Source organism: Scylla paramamosain, chromosome 13 (genome assembly GCF_035594125.1).
Source record: "Scylla paramamosain isolate STU-SP2022 chromosome 13, ASM3559412v1, whole genome shotgun sequence".
Taxonomy (NCBI): domain Eukaryota; kingdom Metazoa; phylum Arthropoda; class Malacostraca; order Decapoda; family Portunidae; genus Scylla; species Scylla paramamosain.
Window position 1 is genome coordinate 24416771 of NC_087163.1, and position 15010 is coordinate 24431780.

Below are 15010 nucleotides of genomic sequence, written 5' to 3' on the forward strand. Positions count from 1 at the left end.
ACCCAAATTAAAGAAGTAATACTCTGTAAAATGTCCTCAGAAAAAAAAATGAAGTATGTAGTTGCTACTGTTATGTATCACATCATCAGTATGTCAGTTTGTAGCTACCGCAGATTTCATGTGTATAAGAATTAAAAGATAAATATCTCAAGTTAGTCCGATTTGCTTTCTTATATGTATTCATGAACTGCTATGCTTAACATCTATTTCTCTTGTAGTGGTGGTAGTGGTGGAGGCCAGAAGCCACAGCAGTCCCAGGATGATGTCTTGTCTGGCATTGCATCCAGTGTGATTGGTGGGCTTGTTGGGTGAGTGTGAGGGAGTTTAGTGTACATAGCATATTTTCAAGGCAAGCTAGATTTGTAGTTTGTGTTCAGTCATGATCAAAAGGGTACATTTTCAACACAAATTTTCTCTAGTGCATTGGCCTTCCTGTTTTGAAAATTACATGTGAAAAGACTTACTGCCATAGTCTGCTCATTACTGGATTTCAGTAAGCTAAGCTGCTTTTATATCCTTATCACTGATTTTAACCTTGTTGCTGATTGGTCCATGCGTCAATCAGTGACTCATCGGGTCTCTTGCTTAGCGCAGGTGGTGTCCTCTCCACACATTAAATTTTACTTCTCCTTCCTCTTTCTACTTATTTTGTGCCACACTTTCTTTATTAATGAACAAAAGAGTAATAGATTACAAATGTGTTTAAGTTAAAATTGACGAAGAACAATAAAGATATGTAGTATGAATTGAAGTCATGGACAGAGTTAAAAATATTTATTCACTTTTCTGTGCTAGTATTTTTATGGAATTATCTGGATATCACAATCATAATATACAGTACAGTACGTAGTGGTATGTGGTAGAGGCTGCTTGAACCATGTAATCAATCAACAATTGAGATCTAGTATCTAACAACGATTTGATGATGACAGTGGTGGCGATGGTGGTGGTCGGCAGCCCAGGCATGCAGGAGGAGCCATCGCCTCAAACATTATTGGAAAGATTGTCAGGTAAGTCATTTCTTGTGCTATTGGAATGGCAACAGTTCATTATTTAACATGCTTGTGTATTTGTTTTCAGAAATTTAAGTCATTTCAGCTCATTGTGAAATATACCAGATAGCAAAGCTGTACATGGCTTGCAACACTTTGGTAGGCATATCTATTATATATTTATTGATTTATGTACTTGATCAATACATGGGTATGATAATGATATGTAACTTAGGCATTAAAGACATTCATTTATCTATGCACGTGGAAGCTCAAACAAAAGAATCCCACTCTTCTTTTCAGGGATGTGTAATATTTTATTTATCAGCCATAAGTCTCATTTGTAGGAATACTGAAGCATTGTATCAACGTAGCTATAATTCATGCAAATCAGCAAATTTCCTGTGGATTTCAGAAGTATATGTTTGCTGATTATTGTGTATGTTCTTGACTAGTATATGATGCAGAATGTGTGTTCCATTAATATTCTTACAATATTGTACTTTTTATTTAACTCATGGTTTTGAAGATGGTTTGTGTAAGTCAGTGGACTTCCATTTTGCAAGAGTGAATATTGTCTCTCATTTTCCCTACATACTGACAGCTTGAGGATTTAAAGGCACATATTAATTAGATTACTGGAGCAGGTTCTGTGTCTGCTACCTTGCCTCTAACTCTGTTGCATCTTCCTTACATGCTGACAAAAGTGATGGTGGTGGTGGAGCCTCAGATGATCTCATTAACCAAATTAAAATCCATGGGTAATTTTTGCCTCTGTTCCTGGGAAATATTCATGATAGGAACTTGAAGCTTGGAGGGGGTCTCATTCTCATAAGTGCTTTCAGTGTGCACACATACTAAAATGTACCTGCTATTGAGCTTACATATTATAATGATATAATGGATATTATATTTGAAACTTGCAATAAGCTTCACACAGAATATATTTCTTGAAATATTTCCAGTACATCCTCAGGTTATACGTACTTAATTCAATTGCACTGCTGCATTGATACATATTTGAAGTATTTAGTGCTATACAGTATTAGATTAGTTTTAGATGATTGCTAATATGGTAAGAGTAATATAAGAACTCCAGCTTAACTAAGAAGGTGCAAGCCAGCCACTTGGAGACTTGTAATATATTGGCACGTCTGCACCAAGGCCAGGACCAGTGCCCCCTGGACCTGCAGTGCCAGGGGGGCCCTCAGGTATTCCTGGAGGAATGCCTGGGGGTCAGCCTGGAGTGCCAGGGGGCCAGGGAGGCCCAGAAGCATCTCTTTACCGAAAAATTGCTGCCTCAGCTGTAGAAGCTGTAATAGGGTAAGATCTGAGCCACGGCTCTGTCGCTGTTTACACAGAATCACAACCCGTAAATGTTTCAATTATTTGAAAATTATTTAATTCTCAAATTAGAAATTTTCTTTCTTGCTGTTACTTTTTAGTATTGTAGGGGAATCCCTCACCTGCACGACCCTACCTGCACCAGATTATCCTTTTCTTTCATTTATCATCTGATTTTTTCCTCTGTGTAGGTGTATTGAAATTATGACAACTCTGTAGTAGTCACAGATCTATAAGAAGCCAGTGTATTTTGTTGGATATGAACAAAATGATGTTGAGAACTGATTGATCAGGTGTGCCTTTAAGCAATAACCTGCCTAATAGATATTTCTCAGCTGTAGCATATCAATATGCAGGTCACTTTAAATCACATAAGAAAACAACATTAGAAAACAGTGAGAGACAGATGGCTGTCTCGTGAATCTTGTGAAGCTCATCTTATAGGCTGGCTATTGCTGTTGTATGGATAATGATCATGGTACCTATTAATTTATTGCTGAGATACTATTTTTCCCAAAGTTTTCCTTTACAAGTATTGTACAGGAGAACCTCAATATTTTGAAAGGTATTTCCTGTAAACCATATAGATTACAAAAGTTACCTGTAGTGAATATGCAGTTCTTGAGATTTTGGTTTGGTCAGAGTAGAGTTTTGACAGTATTTTTTGACCCAAATGAGAATTTATAATATTAAAAAAAGAAATATGCAAGACATGATCTACCTGTACAGGAGCCACACATATTGAGGGCCTCCTGTACTCCCTTCACACTGGAGGTCAAGCATGTTGTTTCTGAACAAGTACTTGCTCCAAAGATATTCACAGTGAGTGTGTTGGATAATTAATATTGTACCTAAAGGTTTAATGTCCAATTTTATTATACATCATATTTCTGGTTCTGTTCACTTGAAACACCAAAATATTATCACTCATGAAATAATGGTGTTATTGAGAATACTCTGCACACTATATCTCCTTGAGCAGTTTGCTGTATGCTTCCTTCCTAGTACTTTAATAAAGCAACTAATGAAAAGGAAATAAGTTTTATGGTGTTTCCTAAACAAGCACCGTAAGCTTACTGGATGAAACAGAAGGATGTCAGCATAGGCATGCTGAATGTATAGTACAGTGCTTGACTTTATATAAAGAAAAACAGATAAAAAAGAAAACTGTCATACCTTACACTGACATTGGTGAGATGATGCTTTTTACGAACCTCCATTGCAGTACTAAATTATGTAACGATCTTCATACTAATCAAATGTAACTATAACTTGCTAGTTACTTGGATGAAGTACAAATCTCATAAAAGCTGGATTGAAAAAAAATTATTTACATCCATCAGCCACTTTCACACTTACAAAATAAAATGTTTTTTTCTCAAAATGGTACAACCTGATGGGTTTCAATCAGCTGTCTGCTGCCTCAGCTCATCACAACAGTGCCTTGCGATATTCTTTGCTTCACTCTCTCGTGGGTTACATTCCTCCTAAGGTTACTTTTCTTCCTGATTGAACCATTCCCTGGGCAGCAACAAGCTTGGCGAGGGAGTTGTGGGAGATGTGGTGAAGGCGACCTCCACTGATGTTCTGGCTGAGGTTATGGAGGGGGCAGTGTGAGTCATGAGCATGATGTGGTGTTTTAAAGAGTTTGATGTGTGTGTTTGTGGCTGTAGTACCATGCGGCACTCTCAGCATTGCCTGTTATCTGGTGTTGATCCTTGATCATTGCACATCAGCAGATTTGGATCACAGTGATGGTGATGTATGGAATGCACAAGTTAATAATTAGAGTTCACTGGCAATGCTGGTTTCATGGCCCACATGGTATCCACATGCACATATGATACATAATTATGCATTAAGTGTGTTTAGGAAAAGCAATAATACAAAGTATAGTTTACAAAAGAAACCTTAGCAATACTTACTCGAATGTTATGCATCAAATTAGTATAAATGACATCAGAAATTAAGCATTTAATTTAAAGAATTTTCATAAATTATTTATAATTTTTTCTTTTTTCATAGACACATGGAAAATGTAGAGGCACTTTTATAGACATATTGCAGCGTTGCAGCTGATGTTTTGATAATGATTCCAAAAGAAATTTTATAGAAGTGTGACCTTCCTCATTGTGGACAAATACTGAAGTCCCTACATAAATTAAAAGGCAATTGAGGGAAAGGAAAGGGCAGCTGTAGGGGAGGTGGAGGCTGCAGAAAACTAATGAATTTTTGTATTTAGTAGGTGTCATTAGCTTGATCCTTATGTGATTGTTGGAATGTTTTTGGGAATATTATTAAATCACCAGTTGCATAAGTGACCAAAAGAGATACATAACCAATACTAGGTGTGTATGAAGTGTGTGGCATGAAATAGCAATTTGATAATGTAGTTTCTTCCATTCTTCATTTATAGAATAGTGTATTGTTTGCACGTACAATGATACTGGGGGTGACAGGAATGCATATTTGACCACTGAAGCAAGTTTTATTTTGTATAATGACATCAAGAACATTCTGTATTATAACATTGCTGTTTAAAGATTATTGAGTTCCTGTATTTTTTGTGGATTTCTTAGGAAGAGTTTTGCAGCAAGCCAAGGAAAATGATACTTCTCAACAAAACAGAGATGAATGCTTGTTATAATAGATATTTTCTCATTCTTGTATAATTTGTATTTTTTTTATTTATCTTTTTAACCAATCATGTATGTGCATGTTTTTGTAGTTCATTGGTGTTCACTAATCACAGAACAAGAACACCATTAGTCACCAAGTCCTCAGCAGCAGAGGAATGCCAATGGTGAAGTACCCAGTCAGCACGAGAACCCAAAAGGGGAATTATTTTTTTCTTGTTTTTTTTTTTTCAGCAAAGTTTATTTTATTTCATTTTATTATTATTTTCATTGACTTTTGACAGACGAGAGACATATCACAGACTAAAATGACTGACTCGTGACCTTTATTATACTTCATCTGATCATTCATTCATCTGCTTATGGTGTATATGACCAGATGCATTTAGCTTTAATGAATCTTATTTATTCTTTGATTAGTTTTTTTTTTTTGCTGTGTTAGTTCTGCATTTAAGGGATTTTCAAGAACAGCATGAAAAAAGTAAATCATTGTTATCACCTTTGCTGAGAAAAAAAAGTGTAGTAGTTTGATTTAGAATAGAAAAGTTTAATTTCACATGTGAGTCAAGTTTTGATCACATGAAGTTAACTAAGCTTAGATGTTTGTGTGCATTTCAGGGGAGCACAGTTCACCACAAAGGACGATGGTGAAGTGGTGGAGAACCTGACCCAGACCCAGCTGGACCCGTCAAAGCACCGCATCTTCCCTGGAGGCGGTAAGTTTCTCCTCCATATTGATTGCCAAGTAAGGAGAGAGTGCCACCATAAGAATATTGTTAAATCTCCAATAAAAATTTAAGGGTAATTGCATGATTATGTGCCATTAAATTGACAGGATACCATTATGTGTTTTCATGATGTAATAGTGTTTACAGTTCATTTCTGTAGGGAAAATGAAAGTGGGTAATGGTGGCCTCTTCCTTACATTAATTTGATTTGGTTTAGCTCACTATGCCATGTACCTGCTCCTGATATGGTGGTCTTAGTGACAAACCTAACCACTGTTGTGTCAGTATTCATGCTGTCTTTGATTCTGTTCTTCAAAGTGTATTCATCATTTCAATAACTATCACTTTTTTTTTTTTTATACCAGTGTTTATTGTATTAGACATGATTGTTTAAGATATCTGAATATGACAGCTGCTAGCCCCATCAGTGCCAAACTTTAAGTCTGGCCAATACCAATCACTATTTGAAGGGCAGCATGCTGCTGGATACATACTTGTACTGGGCTTCTTCCATTCTCAAAATTATGTTCATATAGTATTTGTATATACATATGTTGGTATATTTTCTCATTCAGTGGAGTAACAGTTCTTTTCATCAGGATCATGGATGACATTCTGTCCATATACCTACCTCATTTTATTTTCTACTGCCCACTAATCCATTACGACACTCATACTTCAGAAACAGTGGCAAATTAAATGGATACAAATAAGTTCAGATTTTCAGTTATAATATCTCAGAGACAGAATCTTGGGCATTATAGATGCTTAGCAGAAGAATAACTGCTGGCCAAAAGATAACAGTGAAAGGATGGCTTGGCATTTATATGTACTACTACAACCAAGTTACTACAAGTTGTGATACATCCAATTAACTCTGTTTAGAACAACTTTGTGGTTTTCATGTAGAAATTAGTCAGTTTTTGCCTTTCTGTGTGTTTTGTGTTCACTTCATGTCATTTTATTAAGGCTTGAATAACGTGCCATGTTGGGAATGGGAAGAGTCTATTAAGGTGTCACCCTCAACATGTCCCTCCCTCTCCAGGTGTTTCTTTGGGGTCATTTTGGAGCCATTCTGGATCAAAGCACCGTTTGTAACTCATGTTGGTGTATTGTGTGTCACTAATTCCAAAATGCATGTGACACTGAGCTGACAGTGTTGGATTTTTGTTGTTTACTAATTGTGGATGTTCTTTTTTCATAGGCATGTCTCAGAAAAAATTTACTTCTGAATTTTTAGTATTTGCTATTTCTCAAAGTTTTCATAGGTTATAATGATCCTTAAAACATTCATTGAACTGATTATTGTTATTAGATTGTCAGTGAATGAATATTTACTAACTACAGTAGCTATGTCATGTATTGTTAGGTGTATTGCACCACCTACATAACCACACCATTACAAGCAGTTAGGCACATTACTACCAGTAGTTATTCTGTATCATTCGTCAACCAGAGCACCAAATGTTGGGTTGATGTGAGGTGTAATGATTAACAGTCTTGCAGACCTCACCACCCATATCATTGGATGGTCTGTCACCAAAATACAGAAAAGTTCAAGAATGTGATGTTCAAAAATCACCCCAAAGAATGTACTGTAGCACTAAAAGCTTGTTGTTGCCGAAATTGTGCAGTGGTTATGAATTGGTCTCCATAAACCACAGTGTTGGAGGCAGCTTCAGTAGTAGTATTCATTGTGCATGGGAAAGAATACTTGTAAGGTGAAATTTACCATTCGGTGGTAAAACAAAAGAGAATATTGCTATACATACTAAATTAAATTTTATAATCTTAATAAGGTCACACACAAATTCCAGAAACATTACTCATTCTGTGAAGCATCATTATTTTTTTTTATTTTTCTTACATTTCCTTGTATTGTGCGCTTCCTGTCAAGTGAGACACAACAAAGCATTTCATGAACCTTTTTCATGGAGTATGGTGAATTTTTAACATCAACATATAATTCAAATCACGTGTTTCCTGTGGACTGATTCATGTGCTCTTTGCCTCCCACGCACCACGCATGCCACCACCCACCCTCGACCTCCAACAGGCTCCCTCATCTCCTCCATCATGAGCAAAGGCGCATACCACCTCCGCAACCGGCTGTTCCGCGGGGGTGCCCACAAGGCGGCGCGCATCAGCCCTGCCCACGCTGTCTTCAGGGTGAGTACAAAGCTTCCCTTGTGCTCTCCCAACCCAAGGAAAGACGTGCCACGAGTGTTAAAAGTTTATATTCGTGATTTGTAATATAATGATGGTGGGAGAGCGCGGTGGATGGCTCGAAGGAAGTTTGGTTTCTGTACGTGTTTGTTTGCATTGCACGCCGCACGGAATGAAGAAATGCTTGTCTGCCGGTTCTCCGTGGAGTATGGATGATTTCAGCGCGATTTCAGCATATATATATATATATATTACCTGATACGTTAATAGAGGAAAGCTCTCTCTCTCTCTCTCTCTCTCTCTCTCTCTCTCTCTCTCTCTCTCTCTCTCTGTGTGTGTGTGTGTGTGTGTGAGAGAGAGAGAGAGAGAGAGAGAGAGAGAGAGAGAGAGTGTGTTCAAAGCAAAACAGCTTCCCCCCTTAGAGCTGAAGATAAGTGTAAAGGGCAAAGGGAAAGAAAATATACACATTCATACATTTTCTTTTAATTTTGTGCCCGAATTCAAAAGAGAAGTAATGAACAGCAAGGAAAGGCTGGAGTTGTATTAAGACTCTTCCTGGTGGAGGTATTTATGAGGGAGGGAGGGAGGGAGGATTTCGTGACCTTGAGACTCCAGCCTCCTATTGTTATTCCCCTCTAACCCTCCACCTTTTCATCATCTCTCTCTCTCTCTCTCTCTCTCTCTCTCTCTCTCTCTCTCTCTCTCTCTCTCCTTTTGTCAAATTCGTTCCCGTTCTCATCCTCTTATTCTCCTCTTCTTCCTTCGTTCTGTCCTTTGTACTTTTTTGTGTCTGTCCTTCGTCATCCCTTCCCTTGTCTCCTCCCGCTTACCTTCGCCCTTCCAAGTGTTTTTTTTTTTTTTTTTTTTTTGCATAATATTCATGACAGGATGTTGGTCGTTTTTTACTTAGCGCCCTGAAATGAGTTAGGGGTGACGTAAGATATTCCCCCGTGCTGAAGGGAATAATTACGTAGTAGTATAAGAGAGATGTTGATTTTACTTCCTCACTCGTATATTTACATTGGTGTCGTGTGTATCTGTGTGTGTGTGTGTGTGTGTGTGTGTAAGTTTAATGCATTTCGTTATTGGTTTTAAAGAAAGGATTCATTTACAGTCGATCGTCTCTCTCTCTCTCTCTCTCTCTCTCTCTCTCTCTCTCTCTCTCTCTCTCTCTCTCTCTCTCTCTCTCTCTCTCTCTCTCTCTCTCTCTCTCTCTCTCAACAGTTTACATATGAATATCGAAAAGTGAATACGGGATACATGAAAGACGCATTGCCAAGAACCATCATATTATGCTCTCTTGGCAGAAATTGTGTTGAAGCAAAATAACAGACTGCGCTGCTCTCAGATAAGTTGTTCCCAAGCAACACAGCACGAAAACTTAATCTCTTCACCAGACGCGCGTTGCCCCTTGAAATGCACAGTCTGGCTTGCAAATATTGATACAGTTAACGTTCTTTTTAATTCCTTTAATTTTCAAACAGGTGATTGGCCATTGCCTGTTGAATTTTGTTGGTTTTATTTGCAAAGTCGGTATCATTGTTGTGGAAACGTTGAGCTAGACAAATAGATACAGACAGACATGCTGGCATATTTAGCACTCCCAGTATTCTAAGTTGTGGTGTAAGCTGTATTGTTTCCCATTTTTCACCTTATTGAAATAAAATAGGAACTGCCGAAAAGGAAGTCAGAAAAGTTGAGATAGAAAGATGTGCTGAATTTACTTGTAGTTTTCCATTTTCACCTTAGTTGCGAATTATCGAAGAAACTAATAAAAAAAATTTCAATACCAAAAACATGATATACGTATACAGAAAGGAAAAGTGACGTTTGCTATAAGCTACAATAGCATAAATAATAATCCTACCGGTGATATTATTCACAAAGCGTTCTGGAGTAAGTGTATTGAATTTTAATTTTTGTCTGATGTCATTCAGTCTGATCCCCGTGAGCGTGAATACCGACACGTCCGGCGTTTGTTTGTCACTTTCTCCGGTCATTTTGCATCGATCTGGCGTGACCTCGGCGCCTCACGCGCGTTTATTGATAAGGTCATAACTGATACATTGTAGTGATGCTTACCCTCTTATTTTAGCAATGACATCATACTCTCTGTCTGCTGTGACCTTCAGCATACCACGTGCGAAGGATTTGAAGGCCCTCAGCTTGCTCCGTATCATCTCTTGTATGATTCCACTGTAAACCAAAGCCACCCTCAGTAGAATGGAGAGGTGACTTAAGGTCACCCCGATTCAACCCCGCACTGGCTTAGGGTTCTCATTTGATAGGGATTTTTAAGGCCTTCAGTTAGCTTCATAATTATCATCATATACAATTCCACTGTAAATCAAAGCCTCCCCAGTGATCATCAAGGGAAGGAGTTAAGCCATACACCACGCTGGGTTAGGCCTCACGTGTCAGGGAGTTGAAGGCCTATGTGGGCGTCGTGACATCATAACTTCTGAGTAACATGATGGAGCGCTGAGGCAACAGGATTACTCATGACGTCAGATCCATGCGTCGCCCAATGAGAGACAGCCACCAGAATACGTCATAACACTGGCAGGAGGTGACTGGCCAATGTCTGAGCGTTGCGTCACGGAGGAGCCAGCCAGTGAGAAACAGGCTGAGCGATCCATCCTTGATACCCTGCCCGCCTCTCGCCCCTCGTGCTTCACCCCTCGCGACTCAGTTCCTCCACAGCTACTGCGTCTTCACCAGGAATAAACTGCGGAAACCGAACACCAGAGACCCCTCGTTAATAAGCTAAGTGCCTCGTGTTTTTTTTTTTTTTTTTGCCCCGAGTGTGAAGGCAACGCCCCAATAGTGAGTGCCTCGCGTCTCCTGTCTAAACAGCGCCAGTAATTCACTCCTCTCTATACAAATACCAGGCACTAAAATTTTAAGATCAACAGCAGGTGGGAGCAAAAACAAAGGCAAATCCAGAGGCAAACCTCAACTGCCATAACTGGACTGGTCAGGCCTTGAAAACCAAACCCGGAGAAGTGTAAACATTAAAAAAAAAAAGATGGACGAAGAGGAGACCCAGTATAACGAGGAAGAGCAGGAGGAGAACGAGGAACAAGAGGAGGAAGATCAAGAAGAAGAAGAAGAAGAAGGGGAAATAGATGACACATTTGAACGTTTCGATAACCCCACGGGAGAGCAAGTCATTGAGAAGACACTGTACGATGATGAAGGGAACGAGGTATCCTTCACGTTCGACAAGCTGTATATGGTGAGTACAGTGAGAGGGGAGCGAGGGAATGCATTAAGTAACCCAGGTAGCTTGACAAGGTACGACCAGGGGGTGGTTTACTGCCGTGGGTGGGGGAAGGGTCCAAAAGTTACAGCCGGGCAGACCACCGCGTCAGAAAAAAGAACAAGAAGGAAGGCTGAAAGGAGGATTGCGAAAGTGTAACAAGGGGAAGGATAAGGAAGGGTGGTGTGAAAGAATGTGAAAGGAAGGGAAGAAGGAATGGTGGTATGGTGAGGTGGTGAGAAAGGAAGGGATCGATCGTGGAGGGTAAGAGATACCACGAGAGAGAGAGAGAGAGAGAGAGAGAGAGAGAGAGAGAGAGAGAGAGCCTACACGCCCTAAGCCTTATGAGATGCCCGCACCCTAAATGCGAAACCATTATCGTGTGTGTGCTGTCATGTTGTATGTGGAGAGAGAGAGAGAGAGAGAGAGAGAGAGAGAGAGAGAGAGAAATACTGCATGAACGGCAAACGGGACGCAGTGAAAACGTGACAGGTCTTTAAGAGAACACACACACACACACACACACACACACACACACACACACACACACACACACACACACACACACACACACTAGACAGAGCGAAATATTTGACACAGACAACGGGGAACGGGAGCGGAGGGTGGGATGGAGGACGGTAGCATTATGTTGAGAACGCAGAGGTATGAAGAGTGGGGGAGGTAAGGGAGAGGGGAGAGGAAGTGGGAGGAACACTGAGCCTAACGAAAGAGAGAGAGAGAGAGAGAGAGACAGCGTTTGTGGTCATTGCTTCGCCCTCCGTGACCTTGACTTCCGCCGGATGAAGGAAAAGGAAAACTTCAGAAGCGGCGTCGACTTGGCTCCTCAGCCTTGCAATGCGGGAGAAAGTTTTCTTTGTCTTATTCGTTCTCTCTCTCTCTCTCTCTCTCTCTCTCTCTCTCTCTCTCTCTCTCTCTCTCTCTCTCTCTCTCTCTCTCTCTCTCTCTCTCTCTTGGATTTTGGTTTTGCATGTCTAGAGCACGCTGGACACACACACACACACACACACACACACACACACACACACACACACACACACACACACACACACACACACACACACACACACACACACACACACACACACACACACACACACTTCACCGGCATCACGTAACTAATCAATAGGTGAGACATAAGGAACATGCAGCCTTATTACTTGACTTGAAGCATTAGACCACCACACTTCATATCCTTCCTTCATAAATCAGCTCCCTCTGACAGTTAACTTACGAAAAAGAAAAATGTGGACTGAACTATTAGCATCTGCGATAACCTTACGAATCTAAAGAAGACAGCGAAAACAAGAATAGAAGACATATAAGTGAGAGGAACGGAGAAACACGGATAAGAAAGAGAATAGAGAAAAATTGAAAAACCTGATACTAACTCAGCTTTTGTTTTGAGACAAGATCGGGCGAGAGGCCAAGCTGACATGACCCACACGGAAAAGCCTATAAAGACTTAGGATATGTGACCTTGACCTAGGTGACCCTGACAAATATGAAAAGGTCGGCTGATGGAGGCAGAAAGCGGATACCAAACAGAAAAGGGGAAGCACTGAGGGGAAACTGCAAACGAGGGGAGAGAAAGGCGACCCTATGCATCTGTACCCTCACCTACATCACCCTCGCCTCTCACTCCGCCCCTATACCCCAAACTCCTCCCTGGCACCCTGATTGGAGAGTTGCACATAATGCCACGCCTATGGCCCGGTGTACATGACTTGTAGTACTGAATGGGTAGAATGAGAAATGTATAGGAATTTCGACCTTAACATTACTTCTTTGAGAGGAAAATTATAGACTAGGGGATATTAGAGGATGAAGCCTGGTAGAATTAGCAGAGGGCAGAGGTAGAGAGGGTCCAGAGGCTGCAGACCTGAGAGGAGGCTGAGGCGAGATGGACAAACACGCCATGGTTCTCGTAAGTGGAGCGTAAAAGTTTGTGTGATGCAGTGTTTGTGTCAGTAGTTATTACTTCATACAGGTTTATTCTTCAGTTTCTTACTACTGCTTTGGATTCTATTCGGGGACTGGCATCTCAGTGGGCCTTTTGGATTTTTGTTGTCCTTGGGTGGTGTCCCTCGTACATTAAAAAAAAAAAAAAAAGAGGAATAATTTGTAGTGTTTAGTGTTTTGAGGATAGGATTTTGTGTTTGATATTTCTGTGTACTTGTAGTTTCTTGACATGAATGACAACTATTGAATTACTCTTAAGATAAAATACGGGCACCATTGTGAATTGATATGATGGAAAGTTATTTGTGAGTTGGCGAAGGTGAATACCCAGAGATTATTACCATGCTTGATTTTATGGTAAGTAAATGTGGAAAATCTATCACTGTATAATGCGTGTACTCCCTCGTGGCCACTGCTTCTATCGTAGAATTAAAACAAGCATGACATTGGTGCTTATTAATTGCAAGGATCATAATTGTCGTGCTTGCAACTTTGTACGCTTGTTTCATTTGTATTATCGAAGTAATGGCCACGATGGAGTATATTATGCACTGCTAGATTTTTCACCTTCACTTCATTTCAATTAAGAGGTACAGTCTCTGGATATTCACCTTCATCAAGCCGCAAATAACTTTCCAACACACCTCACTCTCTTAACAACCTTATAGAGTTTAATTCACTTGCAGTCTCTTTACGACCTTCATAACTTTACTCCAAGATTTACTGTCTATTATGCTTCCCTTTGGCGGTTAGTATAAAAAACTGGTCTTACGACTTCCTAGCCTTGAAAAAGCTGAAGGTAGACCCGTGTGCTTTAACGTTACATAACTGCCTCGGGTGTCTTTGGGTCCGGACTGAGCCTCGTTTGGAATCCCGAGCGGAACTGGAGTGGTGGTGTTGAGTAACTGGCCAATTATGATAATGAAGTAACGCCCCTTTTCTTCCTATTCGACCTTTATTTCCGTCCAGCCATTCACACGCCCTCCCGGTAATGAAGCGCAGTTGTTTTTCTTTTTATTTGGTACATATTTTTGTTTAACATTCGTACCTTCCTTCGATAATGAAATGCCTCCCCTTTCTTTTTCATAGTTGACCTTTATTTTTATCCAAGCAGTCACATCCTGTCTCCTCTGCCGCACTGGTTAACATTTCAACTGGCAGTGACAGTATGGCACTTCTTACTCCATTTCACTAACCCTAGACGATATTACTGACTAAAAAGTAAAGCTCCTGTACTAAAACATATAACCTATTCAGTCGCTCTACATGCGGTCATTGGTGCATTTCAGAATTATACTCGAAATGCTCACCAGACTGTTTATCAAGCGTGAGACAAACTGTTTTTCAGTCAGAGTATTAACGTGCTCTTTCATGAATTTCTCCCGGCTCTCCCTTAGTCTCCTTGCATGCGTAGTTACAATGAAGGGTCTCCGGGCAAGCACTGAGCACACCTGCGTGAGTAATTCAGCGACAGACGAGCTCTTGTGAATGGGAACGTGAGTCAGGTGTTGTGACGTCACCGGTTTTATCTCTTACTCCTTCCTCCTCCTTTCCTCCCTCTCACTCTTCTTCACTTATGTGCTTCTTTCTTCTCTTGCTCCCTCTTGTACTCCCTCCCTTACTGTCTTACTTATCTCGCCTCTTCCTGTCCTCCCTCCTTTTTACTCCTCTCTTTCTCTCTCTCTCTCTCTCTCTCTCCTTACGTTTCTTCTCCCTCGCTTCCTTCCCTTACTCTTTTCTCACGTCCCTTCCTCCTCTCTTCCTTTCCTCCCTCCCTCCCTCCTTACCTCTTATCCCATCCTCTCCCTGACTGGCTATCGTTCTTGCCTGCCTTTCCTCTTCACCTCGCTTTCATTTCTTGTTATCGCCCCTTCTCTCCTGCCGTCCTCCTTATCAGTTTCC

General features: G+C 40.4%; 1 protein-coding gene across 30 annotated transcripts in view; it reads left to right on the plus strand.

Annotated features, from left to right (window-relative positions):
* LOC135106548 (calpain clp-1-like) overlaps positions 1 to 15010 on the plus strand; it is a 78671-nt gene that overhangs the window by 20137 nt on the left and 43524 nt on the right. For 19 of the 30 annotated variants that reach the window (XM_064015720.1, XM_064015722.1, XM_064015719.1 and 16 more), the window contains 8 exons: positions 219 to 308; positions 933 to 1010; positions 1700 to 1753; positions 2157 to 2315; positions 3866 to 3949; positions 5591 to 5688; positions 6746 to 6790; positions 7757 to 7869. In XM_064015720.1, the coding sequence (XP_063871790.1) occupies positions 219 to 308; positions 933 to 1010; positions 1700 to 1753; positions 2157 to 2315; positions 3866 to 3949; positions 5591 to 5688; positions 6746 to 6790; positions 7757 to 7869 (721 nt within the window). The remainder of the gene's footprint in view (positions 1 to 218; positions 309 to 932; positions 1011 to 1699; positions 1754 to 2156; positions 2316 to 3865; positions 3950 to 5590; positions 5689 to 6745; positions 6791 to 7756; positions 7870 to 15010) is intronic. The other 11 variants (XM_064015728.1, XM_064015730.1, XM_064015736.1 and 8 more) reach the window with 5 other exon arrangements.